Consider the following 16,627-nt stretch of genomic DNA (forward strand, 5'->3'; position numbering starts at 1 on the left):
CTCCCCTGACCCGGGCGCCCACGAACCATCCGGCTGAGCCTTTCTTACTCCTCCGCCCCCGCAGGTATTTCATTTCTCATAAACCAAACAAGACCTGGCAACAGGTGTTCTGGTTCGCCATTAGCATCGCGATCAATAACGCCTACATCCTGTACAAGATGTCAGACGCCTACCATGTGAAGAGGTACAGCCGGGCGCAGTTCGGCGAGAGACTGGTGAGGGAGCTGCTGGGTCTGGAGGAAGCCTCCCCAGCCCACTGATGCCAGGCGGCCAGGCCTAAGTGAGGACCAGGTCCGGGAGGCCAGAGGAGGGAGGGAGCGGGCCATTCTGACCTGCCCAGCCAGAGCCCTGCGGGTGCCCCCCCCACCCCCCTCCCCGGGGGTGTCCCCAGCCCGGAGGGGTGCCCACGGCTTCCATGGGGACCAGGGTGGGCCCGGTCAGAGGACGGCTGCCCGTCCCGGTTCCCATTCGAAGAAGAGCATGTCCTCCCTCCAGAAGCGGCCACCCACCCGGTGCCGGGCGGGCGCCGCACCCAGACTCCACGTGCCGGCGGGCGCGCTGTCCGTGGCATTGGCCCAGCAGGGCGCTGCCTCCTCGTGACACCCGTGGAGCTCAGCTCGGTACAGGGGCCCTGGGAAGGCTGTTGCCGCCGGAGGCGCCAGGGATGGGATGAGCCGTAGCACGTCCCGCTAGAGATGCCTGCTCTGTAAAGACGTAAAGACGTTTGTGACGCGGTTCAGTTTCCTGCCGTGTCCGACGGCGACCAAGGCAAGCAGAGGTGGGGCTGTGCACCGCTAAGGCCGTGCCGGTGTGGGCAGGAGACCCGAGCGTCGCCCCGCACCTGCCTCACGCAGGCGGCTTGGAACGGGCCTCCTGGAACAAGGGACGCAAACTGGGTGCCATTGACACGCAGGGATGAAATGGGGCAGCGATTGCCCGTTCTGAGTCAAGGACGAGGCGTTCCTAACTCATTTCATCTCCCTGGCTGGTGGACGGGGGAGAGAGGGAAAATGCCAACGGAATCGCAGTGACGTGTGATGCTGTTTTTTATTTTTCAATATATCTCCAGGTTATTTTCTTACCGTTGCTTAAGATCTTCTGTCAAAGGAAAAGGTCCCCCTTCTTTTCCGCCCCCTCCCTTCGCCCCAGCCGTGGCTGTTTGCGTGGTCACAGTTCGGTATTCTGGGCCCCGTGACCGTGCCAGGACCGGAAAGGGCAGCTTGCTCCCAGAACGGACGTGCTCCTACTCCACCAAGGAGCACGGGGGGGCCCTGGGGGCCTTAAGCGTTGCCGTAGACCTGATCGTCTGCAGAATTACTTGTTTGGGAAAACACGAGGCATTGCTGCAACGCACGCCAACACGTCTGGGGGTGACACTGGCCAATTCTCGCGCCCCGTGTGTGGTCACCTGGCTGGGTGTGCCCTCTGACCCCATTGCCCCAGAGCCCCGCGGCTGGCACGGGCAAACCCAGGAAGGTGACCGGGTGACCAGCTTTGTTGGGGGCGATCTCCCCATAGGACCGCGAGAAGTACATGCCAAGGCCGCTGGCATCTGGGGCTCCTGCGCCCAGGTCCGCGTGTCTCCGGGGGAGACCCGGGCCAGGGTGATCCCCTGGTCTGACCGTCCCCCGCAGACAAGAAACGAGCGATTCCTGGAGTTACACGATCCCCCTCCAGCCTGGTTTACGTAGCCCCTCATTTTTTTTTTTTTTCTTTTTTTACCAAATGCAAAATCTATTCTACTCAGGCTTTGGGACGTTTTTCCTTGTTCACACTCAGTTAATTAAACGTGTTGCTGGCCGCATGCTCCTGAACTCCACGCCATTCCTGCAGCCTGCGTTCGTGATGATCCCCCTCGCCCTGTGGTTTGAATTCGACGCCACGGATTGTAGGCCAAATTTTAAATTGTGTTTCCAAACACCTTCGCCGTGTCCTTTAATTGGATTGAAAGCACTTTTACCACATGGAGAAATATATTTTTAATTTGTGATGCTTTTCTACAAGGTCCACTATTTCTGAGTTTAATGTGTTTCCAACACTTAGGGAGACTCTAATGAAAGCTGATGAAGTTTCTTTTCTGTCCAAATAAGTAAAAGAAAAAATAAAAGTCTATTTAGATGCTGATCCTTTGCGAATATGCGAGTTTGTTTAAATTTTTTTTTTTTCAACGTTTTATTTTTATTTTTGGGACAGAGAGAGACAGAGCATGAACGGGGGAGGGGCAGAGAGAGAGGGAGACACAGAATCGGAAACAGGCTCCAGGCTCCGAGCCATCAGCCCAGAGCCTGACGCGGGGCTCGAACTCACGGACCGCGAGATCGTGACCTGGCTGAAGTCGGACGCTCAACCGACTGCGCCACCCAGGCGCCCCTATGCGAGTTTGTTTAAATGGTCAGGGACAAGGAGCGCCTGGCTGGCTTCGTGGGTAGAGCACGCGGCTCTTGATCGTGGGGTCGTGAGTTCGAGCCCCACGCTGGGTGTCGCGTATGCTTACTAAAAAAATAAAAGATCAGGGACAAAACCACGGGCTACTCTTTTAAGACTTCTTGGTGTGTGAGCTAGTGTGCATGATCTTAAACTGTTTTTAGTATCGTACGCCCCTGAGCAGTTTAAAAAAGAAATTCAGTTAAGTCTTGACTTAGAGAAACAGATATCGATACCCTGGTCCTGTGAGTCAAGCTGTATCTTGGGTGCCTGTGCCATTGAAGAAAACTCCCACCTGCCTTCCAGATGGGGGATGCCTCCTCCCTTCTCTCGGTTTCTGTGGTCGTCCGCATTAACCCAGAGAGACGCTCTTGCGGCAGGCCGGTGGGTGGCTTTGCGTTACCGAGTAATTAGAGGGGACTTAACACCAGTTTAGCGCTCTGGTTTTTAAACGGTAACCACCTGTTTTCAGATATGTGCTTGAAGCAGACGGCAGTTCCGCCGGGGGTCTCTTGGAGCCCCTGCAACGCTGGGACGAGTTTCTGTTCTTCCGGAAGGAGGACAGAGGGACCTAGAGTACTGATTAGGAAAGCCTGTAGGACCTCGTCCTGCAGATGTGAGTCTGAGCGCCTTGGAGAATTGCTCCAGTTCAAATCCACCTGGCTCCAGTATTTCCAAGGGTCGGAGAGACTGGTTGCCCCTGAATTGGCTCAGTTAGTAGCTGGCCACTGCTGGGGTCTGGGGAGGGCCCAATAAGTGCTTCTCACCATGGGGGGGGGTGGGGAGCGGCCAGCAGGTGGCATCCCGAGGCCAGCCACCACTGTGGGATGTCTTTGCTACAGAGTCTGAAAAAGAAAATCAGAACAAGGAGCATCCCGACCCTTACGGAGAATAAAACAACAAATACCTAGAAGCTTCTCCAGAGCAAAGCTCTGTTAGGCCAAATGCACTGAGCTTCACGTGGTTTGGGCCGCAGTCCCAGGGCTGCGGCTGTAGTTAGAATCGGGTAAGGTAATCCTTCAGGGAACTGAACGTGGGTGAGTTTCTGTTTGTATTTGCTGCCTTCCTTCCCGGTTTCTCTGTTTCATTCACATTGTCTCTTGTCCCCACACTCTGCTTCCTAAAAAGCCTCAAGTTTGAACAAGGTCTGACTGTAGTCAATGGAACATTATAATACTAAGGTCGTATTTCAGAACTCAAGTGGGTTATTGGGGTGGCTCAGTCGGTTAAGCATCCGACCCCTGGTTTTGCCTTGGGTCATGATCTCACAGTTTGTGGGTTCAAGCCCCATGTCGGGCTCCATGCTGACAGCACATAGCCTGTTTGGGATTTTCTCTTTCTCTCTCTCTCTCTCCTTCTGGCCTGCCCCCACTTAGTCTCTGTTGGTCTCTCAAAATAAATTAAAAAGAAAAAACAACCTCAAATGAGTTACATAGGAAAACTTTGGTGTCTGGATCATTCTGGACAAGGACATTCAGTTTATTGACTCCATTAGACAAGGCCCGGCCACCAGAATCGAATGAACTCTACAGCTGTGCCAGAGAAGAAGTTCGCAGTCGCCAGGAGCCTGGAAGGCTCTGGCTCATCGTGTGTGGCCGTGCACCGCCATTGTCCTGGGTTCTGGGTTCCTCAGGGAACCCAGCCTCAGCACCAGGCAGTGAGGGAGGCAGGCAGACCCACCCATGCCCCCTCTGAAATGTGGGGCACTTGACCCCGGCGGGCACCAGATGCACCTGGCTTGGCAGATTCTAGAAAAGACAGAATCGCATCCTCTGAAGAGGCTGAAGCCAGACCATATCTGACCAAAAATTGCCTATTTGCCATGCAAGCCAATTATGCGTAAGCTTCTCTGGAAAACACTGGCCCTGAGAGCCAATTTGACCTCAGTGTTTCTGGAACGTGCTGCACCACACGTGAGCAACTAGTCAAAAGGGGTCCTACAAGAAGTCCTAGCCAAGCGAAAAGAAAGTTTCTCATCTCCTAAGTACCAATCTGCAGCTACAAAATTTTTATTCCTTCCACTCCCCCTGTGGCTTATACTTGGTTCTAATTTTCTCCAAGGAAATAGGATACTGACCTCTTTCTCCAACCTGACAGCTGGTGTGAGGGTTTGCTTGCCCCCAGTTAACTTCTAATGCCCCACACTCCTCCACTAGGAAAGAGCCACAACGTTAGCAAAAGCAGCGCTAGAAAAAAACATTCCCTGGGAAGATGAGATTTTAGCTACTTTAATTAGCTTTTTCACTAGCCCTGGCCGTCCTTTTAAAAATGCGTCTATTCCTCAAAAAATTAAAAATAATACTACCAGGTGTGCCTGGCTGGTTCAATCAGTAGAGCATGTGACTCTTGATCTCAGGGTCATGAGTTCAAGCCCCACCTTGGGCTTAGAGATTAGTTAAGAAAAAAAAAAAAAAAAAAGAATTACCAGATGATCTAGCAATCCTTTTTTAAATGTAATTCTTTTTTAATGTTTATTTTTGAAAGAGAGAGAGAGAGATACAGAGTGTGAGTGGGGGAGGGGCAGAGAGAGAGAGGGAGACACAGAATCCGAAGCAGGCTCCAGGCTCCAAGCTCTGGGCTCTCAGCACAGAGCCCGACGCGGGGCTTGAACTCCCAAACCGCGAGATCACGACCCGAGTCGAAGTTGGACGCTTAACCGACTGAGCCACCCGGGCGCCCCTGGCAATTCTACTTCCGGGTGTTTATCCAAAGAAAATGAAAACGCTAATTTGAAAAGGTATGTGCAGCCTCATGTTCATTGCGGCATTATTTATGATAGCCAAGACGTAGAAGCAACCTAAGTGTCCATCAGTGAATGAATGGATAAAGATGTGGTGTGTATGTGTGTGTGTGTGTGTATACATATGTATGTGTGTGTATATATACATATATATGTGTGTGTATATATATATACGTATATATACACATATATATACATACATATATACATGTATACATATAAATAATATTCCATTGCACATACATATATATTCACATATACATATATACATATATGCAATGGAATATTACATTATTTAACGTTTAACAAGAATGAATCCCTTCCATTTGTGACAACATGGATGGACCTCGAGGAAATTAATGCTAAGTGAACTGAGTCAGAGAAAAACAGATATTGTACGATCTCTCCTACATGTGGAATCCAGAAAAAAATATATATACAGCATCTAGAAAACTAAGTTCATAGAGAACAGATTGGTAGTTGCCAGAGGTAGGGGAAGGGGGTTGGGAGAAATGAGTTGAACTGCTTGGGTTTTTTTAGTTAAATTGATACCAAAAAAAAAAAAAAAGCATCTAGTTTCATACTTGAGAGCTGCCTCCCCGCGATAGAATATAGAAGGAGTGAACAAAAGAAGGAAGAAGGAGATGTGGTTTCTATTATTTCAATAGATTAGAAAGAACAGAACAGTCGTATTCATTTTTTAGGTATAAATTTAAGATCTGGAGTGGTGGGATTGTGGGATTTTTTTTTTATTATTATTAGTGAGGCATTTTGGAGTCATTAATGCCATACATAGTCTATTGTGGCTTTTTAAAGTGTGTCCCCTCATCAATGCTTATCAGTGCTTATCAATAGAAGTACAGTGTCCAAAGTGGGACAAATGCTATTTTAGTTCCTGTCCCCGTCAAGCCGTGAGTCTAGTCCTGCCCACCATCCTACAAGAAGAGACTTTGACCAGTGAGGGGGTCCCGGAGGCTAGGACAGTGGGTCCACATAGAAACCAAATGGTAAGAGGGGCGGTTGGGAAAACAGGGCGATTAGCTTGGTTGGTGAAGCACTGACTCAGGAGGGAACGTGACGTTTGTCTCTGGACTGCCTAGTCCCCTTCTCCATGTGGTGCCCGTCACCAGGCTTCCGCTCAGTGGGGAAAGAAATTTCCAATGCGTAGAGCTGCCCAACATTGGGACAGGACACCCCAGAAAGCAGGGAACGCTCTGTCAGTTCCCGGATGTCTCCAGCCAGGGGCAGCTCGCAACACAGGAAGGTCCCGGAGGGCATCCTGTGGGCGGGAGGTGGCCTTAACTCCGGGCTGTGGGCTGGAGCGGGACACCCCTGCTGGCAGCTGTCATCTTAACTGAGGAGGAGCGGAAAATAGCCATGAATCGAAGCCCTGACTCCTGGGCTCCTGGGGAGAGGTGATTTGGGATGAAGAAGGAACAAAATTTCAAAGACGGCTGCCTCTCTCCAGAGGATGCCGGCAGCCAGCTCCCAGCCGCTCACCTTCTTCCTCTTCCTCAGATGGGGGGGGGGGTCCCCAGTGACCCCAAGTTCAAGGGCACCAGCCATCAGCAACAGGGAAACCCCTGCCAAAGAATCTGGGAAGATTGCCATTTTATTTGAAAATGCCTTTGCACCATTCCATTACTTTGCTTTTCCTTACAGTTTTCAGTTAAGAATCTTTAGGAGGGGGGCGCCTGGGTGGCTCCGTCAGCTAAGCAGCAGACTTCGGCTCAGGTCATAATCTCGCGGTCTGTGGGTTCGAGCCCCGTGCCCTGCCCTTTTGCTAACAGCTCAGAGCCTGGAGCCTGCTTCGGATTCTGGGTCTCCCTCTCTCTCTGCCCCTCCCCCACTCATGCTCCGCCTCTCAAATAATAAACATTAAAGTTTTAAAAAAGGAATCTTTAGGAGGAAATTTGTAATCTCGTGAGCTGCACATATGTAGCCCTCAGGGGACGTCACACAACTACGTCCCCGTCCCTTTTGTGAAGATAAAGCCTACCCTTTTGTCAAGACTTTGATTTCACACTAAGACATGCTTGCAATACATTTTTACAAATTTTGTATGCCATGAGCTAATTTCTGCGTTCTAAAATGTGAAGTATGGCATATACATACATACATACATGTGCATATATATATACAGTGTAATTCAGACTTCTCATGTGATTTTTCTTCAGTTTGTCTACAGTCAGCAACTTTGAAATACAATCAAATATATTGCATTTGCGGGGCGCCTGGGTGGCTCAGTGGGTGGAGCGTCCGACTTCCGCTCAGGTCCGTAAGTTCGAGCCCCACGTCGGGCTCTGTGCTGACAGCTCGGAGCCTGGAGCCTGCTTCGGATTCTGCGCCTCCCTCTCTCTCCGCCCCTCCCCTGCTCATGCTCTGTCTCTGTCTCGAAAATAAATAAAAACATTCAAAAAAGTTTTTAAAAAATACATTGCATTTGCTTCTCTCTGGTGGTTTCTTCTGGGGGAGGGAGGGTGTGGTGAAGGAAATTCGTGAAAAGCATCATGGGATCTGTTGCCAGACTAATAGAAGAGGTTGGGCAAAGCCTGGCGAGCCCACCCTAGGGACGCTCCCAAAGGAAAAGAGTGTTGGCAGATAAGGGGGCCCCGGGGGCCTCAGGCATGTCTGGACACCTGAGCCTTCTCAACTCTGCTGCTAATCCTGGGGAAAGTCAGAGGGGTTCCCGTGGGGGCCTCCTCAGTCTCCCCCTCCCATTGTTCATGTTGGGGGGTGGGGGGCAAGTGGGAACAAAGGGTCTCTACCCATCAGAGGCCGGATTGTGCGGCCTGCCACTTGTCAGCTGCTGCCTTCACCACAGCCTGTCATTCTCCTCCCCCTTTCCAGAAGGTTCTAGAATTGGACGCATGAAACGGGGGTGAAGTTTCTCAGAAGTTAGGTCCTTGTGAACGAGGGAAAATGGGAGGTGGTAGGCGTGGAGGCATCAACAAAACACAGGGGCCGTGACTTTGGCTTTGGTGGCGATATCCTACAAGGCCACAAGATGGGGCTCGTCGTGAACACAGGAAATATTTATGAGGGACGAAATGTCAGATCCCGGTTTCCAGTCTTTTGACACTTCATCACAGAAGAATGGAAAGATTTGGAGAAGCGTGTGCTTGTCAACTTAAAATCCGAATTAAAACATCCTCACCGCACATACTTGGCAACGTCTTAATTTTTGAGAGAGAGGGGGAGAGAGAGCGGGAGCGGGAGAGGGGCAGAGAGAAGGGGGGACAGAGGATCTGAAGCAGGTTCGTGCCGACGGCAGGGAGCCCAGTGCGGGGCTCAAACTCAAACCTTGAGATCATGACCTGAGCCAAAGTCAGACGCTTAACTGACTGAGCCACCCAGGCGCCCTGCTCGCCAAACGTTTTTGTAAGTGATGAATTTGTCTTTATTTCATGATGTCTTGTTGACCCCTGATGTGATTATTTTCTAACCTCCACCATCTTTGTATCCCTCCCTCCATTTTTCCTTTCTACATCTCTCTGCCTCTGACTCCTCTCTCTTCCCCTCTCCATTTTCTCCACCCTCTTCTACCCTCCCCTTCTCCCCTCTCTCTGCCCCTTCCTTCCCTCCTCCCTTTTCCTCACATAACTTTGGTGAGCCCTGAAGTCGTTCCCTGATTGTCCTCTCTGAGCACAGGGGACATTGTGGGATATTCCTGCTCTATCTGGGTTCTTCCTTTCTGTTCCCTCGTATCCTGGTTTTCAAGTCTCACTGCCCCACAGGGACTCTTACCACCTCTCAAGTAGGGGTGGGGGGGACGTGACCCTCTGTACCAAAGACATGAGGGCAAGACACCCCAGAAAGAAGACATCCAACAAGGTGGGGCGCCTGGGTGGCTCAGTTGAGCATCCAACTTCAGCTCAGGTCATGATCTCACGGCTCATGAGTTCGAGCCCCGTGTCGGGCTCTGTGCTGACAGCTCGGAGCCTGAAGCCTGCTTCAGATTCTGTGTCTCCCTCTCTCTCTTCCCCTCCCCCACTCACACTGTCTCTCTCAAGAATAAATAAACATTAAAAAAAAAAAAAGACTTCAAGGAGACAGAAGACCCTTTATAGCCGGGAATGGATGACAAAATTTATTTTACTGATACTAGGGTCCCAGCCTTCCCTGCCGTCTCTTGGGGCTCATGGGACTACTCAGAAAAGCTAACAGCTGCTTTCTGGTTTGAGAGAGAGGAAAGCTGAAGGAAAGCGGAATAAAAGCCATTCATTGAAGAAACTTTTATTGAACTCTTCTAATCTACTAGATACTGGGGACGAACAAGAACGCTCTCTTCCATCATGGGTTGTCAAACAGTGGGAGACACACACACACACACACACACACAAATACCTCGTGACCAGAATAATAATAGCATGTTAAAAAAAATAAGGAATGGGGTACCTGGGTGGTTCCGTTGGTTAAGCATCTGATTCTTTTTTCTTTTTAAGTTTATTCATTTTGAGAGAGAGGGAGAGGGAGAGGGAGAGGGAGGGGCAGAGAGAGCGCGAGAGAGAATCCCAAGCAGGCTCCAAGCTGTCAGCACAGAGCCCAAGGCAGGGCTCAGACTCATGAAATGTGAGACCTTTGGCTCATGACCTAAGCCAAAGTCAGACACTTGACCGACTGAGCCACCCAGGCGCCCCAAGCATCTGACTCTTGATTTCACCTCAGGTCGTGATCTCATGGTTCGTGGGTTCGAGCTCCATATCGGGCTCCGTGCTGATATAGTGCAGTGCCTGCTTAGAATTGTCTCTCTCCCTCCCTCTGCCCCTCCCCACCCTCAAACTATATTAGCATTTTTTTTTAAGAAACAATGACTATATTTTCTCACCCACAAATGGGGATACATTGGCTGAACCGTGTTCTGTCACTGGGGTAGCATATTTTTACAGGAACTGTTATAGGAGATCTATACGGGCCAGAGAGATGTCAGGTGTGAATATGACTTCACAAAACGAATCGTGCTTGTTTCATGGAGTAAAACTGGGTGACACTGGTTCATCTTGGGCCGAAGGCTCTGGGATTTGCCATGGGGAGAGTCTTGGACTGATAGGTACAAGCCCAACAACTGTGCCCCAGATTGAACACGGACGCTCCGCACCAGGCACACCCTGATTAGGGGACAGTGGTCGACTCACCCTCCCTGTCCCCCTCCCCACCCTCTCCTCAGTCCCAGGAACTAGATAAACATGGGGTAAGACGTCATCAGGGACTCCCTCACCCGGTTGCCCCCGCCCTTAGCCACCTGACCTTGGACACCTTGTGGTAGCACTTTTTAGTCACGTTCACCATCCAACAGGGGAAAAAGTCTTGAGACCATGAGCAATTAAACCCCCCAGTCGACACCCATGACCTGCATGTATATTCATGGAGATAACGGGATGGAATATTTAAAAATCCAGAAGGATTGTTGCCCACGATTGGAGTTCTGGAAGAATGAAATGGAGGCGGCTTTGTCTGATTTCAACAGTATTAGAATGAGAAAAAGAGGAATATTTAACAACCTGGTCTGACCTTGATTCAATCACCTTCCAGACCCAATTTTTGGTCTGCCGCCCCTCCCCCGCCCCGCGCTCCCCCCACCGCCCTCCCGAAATTTGTCCTCCTTTGAGATGATGCCTTTCCCATGTCTGCCCAGCAGAGGGCAGCAAAGTACACCTTATGAGCCTCAACGAAGGTGAAACGTACAGAGCCTTCATTCAACAAGTATGTTCCGAGTTTGGGATCCAGGGGTTATTCTAGGCACTGTGGATACACAGTAAATAGGACACACAAAGTCTCCACTGGTCCAGAGAAAGGAGGGAGACAATAGAGACGCCTGACAAATCTCTGCCCTCCTGGGGCTTATGTTCTAGCAGTTGGGAGAGGACGCAGGAGCCTTTTTAAAAGATGTCGGGTATGTGGAAGAAGAAATAGGTTTTGCAGGATGCTGGGGTATGAGGCAGAGGGAGGGTCAGGTTAGGTTCAGAGGCTCAGATCAGAGAAAGTTCCAAGGAGGTAGTCGAGCAGCATCAGGGACCCACTGCGGCTTATGCTCAGGCTTGCTGTGCTGGGATCATGTGGGGATGCCCGACCCACCCCAGGCCAAGTGGGGGACCACTGGTCTAGAGCAAGCGGTGCCTGGGGCAGAGCAGGGCTGCAGGGCTGTGCAGGGCTGTCGTGGGGAGAGGAGGGGGCTATGGTTAGAGAGGCCCCAAGAGGCCCAGCAGGACAAAGAAGGTTGACTCCAGTGCTGCGGGAAAACCAAGAACATGAGCACAGACAAGCAAGGAGCAGTGGGGGGGGGGGGGGGGGGGGGGTTACCTGGCCTCAGGGGTAAGGACAGGAAATGGTTACTAGACTAGGGGAGGGACGGGGAGGAGAGACGTGGAGGGAGAGGAAAGGGTGGGGTGGGAGCAGCCTAAAGCCCATCATGCAGTGGGGCCAGGGGAATAAGCAGCCCCACATCTTTCTTCCTGCCCCTCAAGTCCTGCCATGCTCCCGGGGGGCCAAATCTGGACAGAGGACTGAGAGGCTCCCCCAACCAGGGGGAGGGCGGGGAGCGGCTCCGCAGAGGGGTGTGCAGCCCCCGGGACCGCGCCGGGGGTGAGGGTGGGGGGAAGGTGGAAGCAAAGCAGGGCTGCAGTGTGTATGGAGCCCAGCTCTGGAGGGGCTGGGCTTCCAGGGCCTCTCCGGAGTACTGCCCGGAGGAGGCCGAAAGGCCCTGGCTTCTGATGTGAAAATGGGACCCTATCTGCTTCCGTTTGGGGGGCCGTCCCGAACAGCCAAGGGGAACGCAGAGTTGGTGGGTTGGACACGGGGCTCGGACGCGCCCGGAGGTTGCCAGAGGGCCGCACAGGGTTTGCGGCGGGTCCCCTGGAATCCCTGCCGCTCGGCCGCGCAGTACCTGCGCTTCACGGGAGAGGGCAGCCTGGAGCAGCAGGAAGGTCCTCCCGGGCCAGCCGTGCTCAGAGCCCAGGAGGCCCAGAGTCCAAGTGACCAGAAAGGCGGGGACGACCCTGGTGCAGCGGAGGTGTGCGGGACGGGGCGGTCTCCCTAGGCCCCACTCCTCCCCCCAGAGCAGGGAGCCAGGCAGACCCAAGGAATCCCTGCTGGTCCTGTTCCGCCAACATGGCCTTGCCCGCTCCGTGGGGGTCCCAGATGTGTCACACGGTCAGCCTCTCCAGGGACAGGCTCTGCTCCTGTGGCTTCTGGGGTAAGAGCACCTGCCTGGCTTCCTTCCCAAGGACCCGGTGATGACACTGGGGATGTGAACATCCGGGCACTGCTGTCCTCATTACCAGCACCACGGGCTCAGCCCGCTGAGTGACAAACCCAGGGCACACGGGAAGTCAGCACTGTCCCAGGCCACCTGCTCTCTGCCACCCAGTTCCTTGTACACAGGTGGGAGGTGGGTGCTGGTCCAAGGACAGTCCTGCAGCCCAGCCAGATGAGCCCTGCCTCTCACCTCACGAGGCCAAATGTTAAAAAATAAATAAATAAAAAATAAAAAAGCAAGCAAGCCAGCTGTCTTTTTGCGAACATAAACTGTGCCTGAAGCTGGCCTGGGCGTCCCATTCTGGATCTTTTCTATTTCTGAGATCTCATCCTTAGCTTTCCGGGATGTTGTGGATCCAAAGCAACCAGGGTCCAGGCGGGGAGGGTCACCTGCGTAGGGAAGGCCTCCGGCGTCCACATGATGCCCTCTACTCCTGCTGCCTGTTGGCGGTCTTGATGCCCTGGGGGATGCCCTGTGATGCCGCGTTGGCCGTAGGTGTAGGTGCCAGGAGGCCCAGCAGACCTCCCTGCCCCTACAAGGCAGGTGGCCTTGCAGAGAGCTCCCCCTATCTAGATCTGAGGAGGCGGGGGGGGCAAACAGCTCTAAGACCTCCCCCACCTCCTCCTCCCCCTCTCCCTACCCAGCACACCCCTCAAACCCTAAGAAGTCACCTGCTTCTGAAGTCTGCGTGTTTTAGCAGCCGCCCCTGTCTGTGGAGGGTGTTACCCTCGAGCTTTAGAAGAGGGGCTGCCTCCAGGTCAAAGCAAAACGTGTTCACAGAAGTGAGGATTCCAGCTATGCTGATCCGCAAAAAGTAGAGAGGAGCCTCCAGGCTGTCTCCACGGCAGCTGTGCCATTTTGCATTCTCAAGGAAGGTGCACTGGGCTCCAGTGGGAGGTGCACGGGGCTCCTGTGGAAGGCGCACAGGGCTCCAATTTCTGCACGTGCCCCGCCTCCCTCGCTGTCTTCTTTCTTTGATAACAGCCATCCCAGCAGGTGTGAAAGGGCATCCCATTGTGGTCTCAGGTCGCATTGCCCCGACCGGTTAGTGATGCTGGCCTTTGTTTTTCGTATACCTGTTGGTTGCCTGTGCGTCTTCTTTGGAGACATTAAAAACAGAACGACCACAGGACCCAGCGATCGCTTCCGGGCATTTATTCAAAAGAACCGAATCCGGGCCTTCAAGGATTCGTGCTCACGTGTGCACGGCAGTGTTTTCCACAGCAGCCCAAGAGGTGGGGACAACCCAAATGTCCACCAACAGGCGAAGGAATAAAGAAAACGGGGAATACACACAAGACGGAAGACGATCCAACCTTTAAAATAAGAAACGTCTGCAATTCGTGACAACATGGATGAACCTTGAGGACATTATGCTGAGTGAAATAAGCCAGACGCAGAAAAGGCAAGTAATTCACGACCCCGCTTCTAAAGGCATGCTTCGGAGATATGGAGGGGTCTCTTCCAGGACCACTGCAATCAAGCAAATGTCATAATTGGGTCAAATAAATTTTTTGGTGTCCCAGGGCGTAGAAAAGTTATGTTTACACTTTACAGTATATTTACTACAGATTGTGGTCTATACTACAGATAGTATATACTATAGTATATACTATACATATATATACTACATATATACTACAGATAGTATATACTACATATATAATATATACTATATATTATATATATAGTATATATATAATATACTATATATTATAGTACATAATATATACTACAGATAGTATATACTATACTACAGATATGTGGTCTAGACATAATAGGATTATGTCTAAAAAAACTGGGTGGCTCAGTCGGTTAAGTGGCCGGCTTTGCTTCAGATCATGATCTCACGGGTTTGTGAGTTCAAGCCCCGCGTCGGGCTCTGTGCTGACAGCTCAGAGCCTGGAGCCTGGTTTGGATTCTGTGTCTCCCTCTCTCTCTCTCTCTGCCCCTCCCCGCCACCCCCCCCCCCCGGTCCTGTCTCCCTTTCCCCACTCCCCTCTCTCTCAAAAATACATAAACATTAAAAAAACAACGTACAGACCTTAATTTAAAAATACTTTATTGCTGGAGTGCCTGGGTGGCGCAGTCGGTTAAGCGTCCGACTTCAGCCAGGTCACGACCTCGCGGTCCGTGAGTTCGAGCCCCGCGTCGGGCTCTGGGCTGATGGCTCAGAGCCTGGAGCTTGTTTCCGATTCTGTGTCTCCCTCTCTCTCTGCCCCTCCCCCGTTCATGCTCTGTCTCTCTCTGTCCCCCAAAAAATAAAACGTTGAAAAAAAAAATTAAAAAAAAAAAACTTTATTGCTAAAAGGGCCATCATCATCTGAGCTTTCGGCGAGTCGTAATCTTTTTTGCGGGGGGAGGGTCCCGCCTCGATGTTGTTGGCTGCTGACTGATCAGGGTGGTGGCTGTTGAAGGCCGGTGGCTGTGGCCATTTCTTAAGGCAACAATGAAGTTTGTCGCACCGATTGCCTCTTCTGTTCGAGGACGATTCCTCTGTGGCCCGCGATGCTGTTCGATAGCATTTTACCCCCAGTAGAACTTCTTGGAGAATTGGAGTGGATCCTCTCAAAACCTGCCGCTGCCTCCTCAACTAAGCTTATGTGATATTCTAAATCCCTTGTTGTCATTTCAACAGACTTCACAGCATCTTCACCGGGAGTGGACTCCAGCTCCAGAAGCCACTTTTCTCTGCTCGTCCCTCAGAAGCAACGCCTCATCCGTTCAAGTCTGATCATGAGAGGCAGCCCTTCAGTCCCGTCTTCGGGCTCCGCTTCTGAGTCCGGCTCTCTTGCTGTTTCCACATCTGCAGTGACTTCCTCCGCGGAAGTCTTGAACCTTCAGCCCGAAAAAAAAAAAAAAAAAACAAACCCCCCAAAACAACAACACCCGATATCTGCAAAGCGCTACAAGGCTAGATATCATAAAACGAGGCATGCCCGTAGAAGGTGCATACGGCGGTCACGTTCACAGAATCAGAGGGGGCTGGTGGTCGCCGGGGGCCGGGGGAGCGGAATGGGAAGTTACTAATCACTGAGCATAGAGTCTCAGTTACGCAGAATGAGCACGTGCTAGAGATAGCCTGTATAACTTGGTGCCTAACGTACTGCCTTGACCTTTAAAAACCGGTTCGGGGGGTAGATCTTTTGTTGTGTCCTTACCACAAATAAAATAAAATTGAAAAAAAAAAAAAAAGAGTCATGACCCACGAGGGGTGTAGCCTGAGCGGCTGGAGGGGACCGTGGCCGGCAGCGAACGCCCCTTCCCGGCCATCAAGCCTGCGGGGGCCCGGCGCAGGCTGGCGGGAGAGACCCTCAAGCGTTTTGAGCGAAACAGATCCTGTCTCCATCGGCCTGAAATGGATCCAGGCTTCTGGGGACCTTCCCAGGGAACCCTACACTGACCTGGAGGGCCGTCCGTTCCGTGGTGACCTGGCGGCCTGCGTGTCATCAGGGCCTGGGGTTGTCGTGGTCTGGGAGCGGCTGGATGCGGTGAAGCCCGAGTGACGCTTGGGGAGACCATCCCTGCGGACTCCAAGCCTGGGGCCGTCCGTGGGGCCTTTTGCATCCAAGGTGGCAGAAGCATCATCCACGGTGGCAATTCCGTGGAGAGTGCGGAGAAGGAGACCGGCTTGTGGTTTCAGGCTGAGAAGCTGGGGGCAGAGGAGAGCCAGATCTCCGAGTGAACTAGATCTCCCGAGTGGCAAGAGGGCAGACCCCAATGCTTCGCCCACGCTGGTCCCTCTTCCTGGCATGGGCAGGGGCCAGGCTGTAGCAAATCCATTCGTTTTTGAGAACTGCCTTAATTTTTTTTTTTTTTTTTTTTTTTTAACATTTAGTGTTGAGAGACAGAGACAGAGCATGAGCAGGGGAGGGGCAGAGAGAGAGAGAGAGAGAGGGAGACACAGAATCCGAAGCAGGCTCCAGGCTCCGAGCTGTCAGTGCAGAGCCCGACGCGGGGCTCGAACCCACAAACCGCGAGGGCATGACCTGAGCCAAAGTCGGACGTTTAAACGACTGAGCCACCCGGGGGGCCCCAAACTATTTTTAATTCGTTGACGAACCTGGTCCACGTTAATCTTGCCAAGGACTGGTGGCAGAGATGGAGGGACCCCTCGGGGTCTCTCTCCGTGATCGGATGATTGGCACTGAGTGCGTCGGAGCATCCTTTCTCTGCTCCTGCTGGCAGGGACCCCGGGGGTGGGGGCC

At 52.2% G+C, this 16,627-nt stretch overlaps 1 protein-coding gene and 1 pseudogene across 1 annotated transcript in view; both read left to right on the forward strand.

The window, feature by feature from the left end:
* PGBD5 (piggyBac transposable element derived 5) overlaps positions 1 to 2,124 on the forward strand; it is a 108,451-nt gene extending 106,327 nt beyond the window's left edge. Inside the window, exon 7 of the mRNA XM_043596340.1 lies at positions 65 to 2,124. Coding sequence (XP_043452275.1) covers positions 65 to 260 — 196 coding nt within the window. The 3' untranslated portion in view covers positions 261 to 2,124. The remainder of the gene's footprint in view (positions 1 to 64) is intronic.
* LOC122492605 lies at positions 1,804 to 16,282 on the forward strand (annotated as a pseudogene).
* Positions 16,283 to 16,627: the final 345 nt, after the last annotated feature.

Source organism: Prionailurus bengalensis, chromosome D2, assembly GCF_016509475.1.
Source record: "Prionailurus bengalensis isolate Pbe53 chromosome D2, Fcat_Pben_1.1_paternal_pri, whole genome shotgun sequence".
NCBI classification, from domain to species: Eukaryota; Metazoa; Chordata; class Mammalia; order Carnivora; family Felidae; genus Prionailurus; species Prionailurus bengalensis.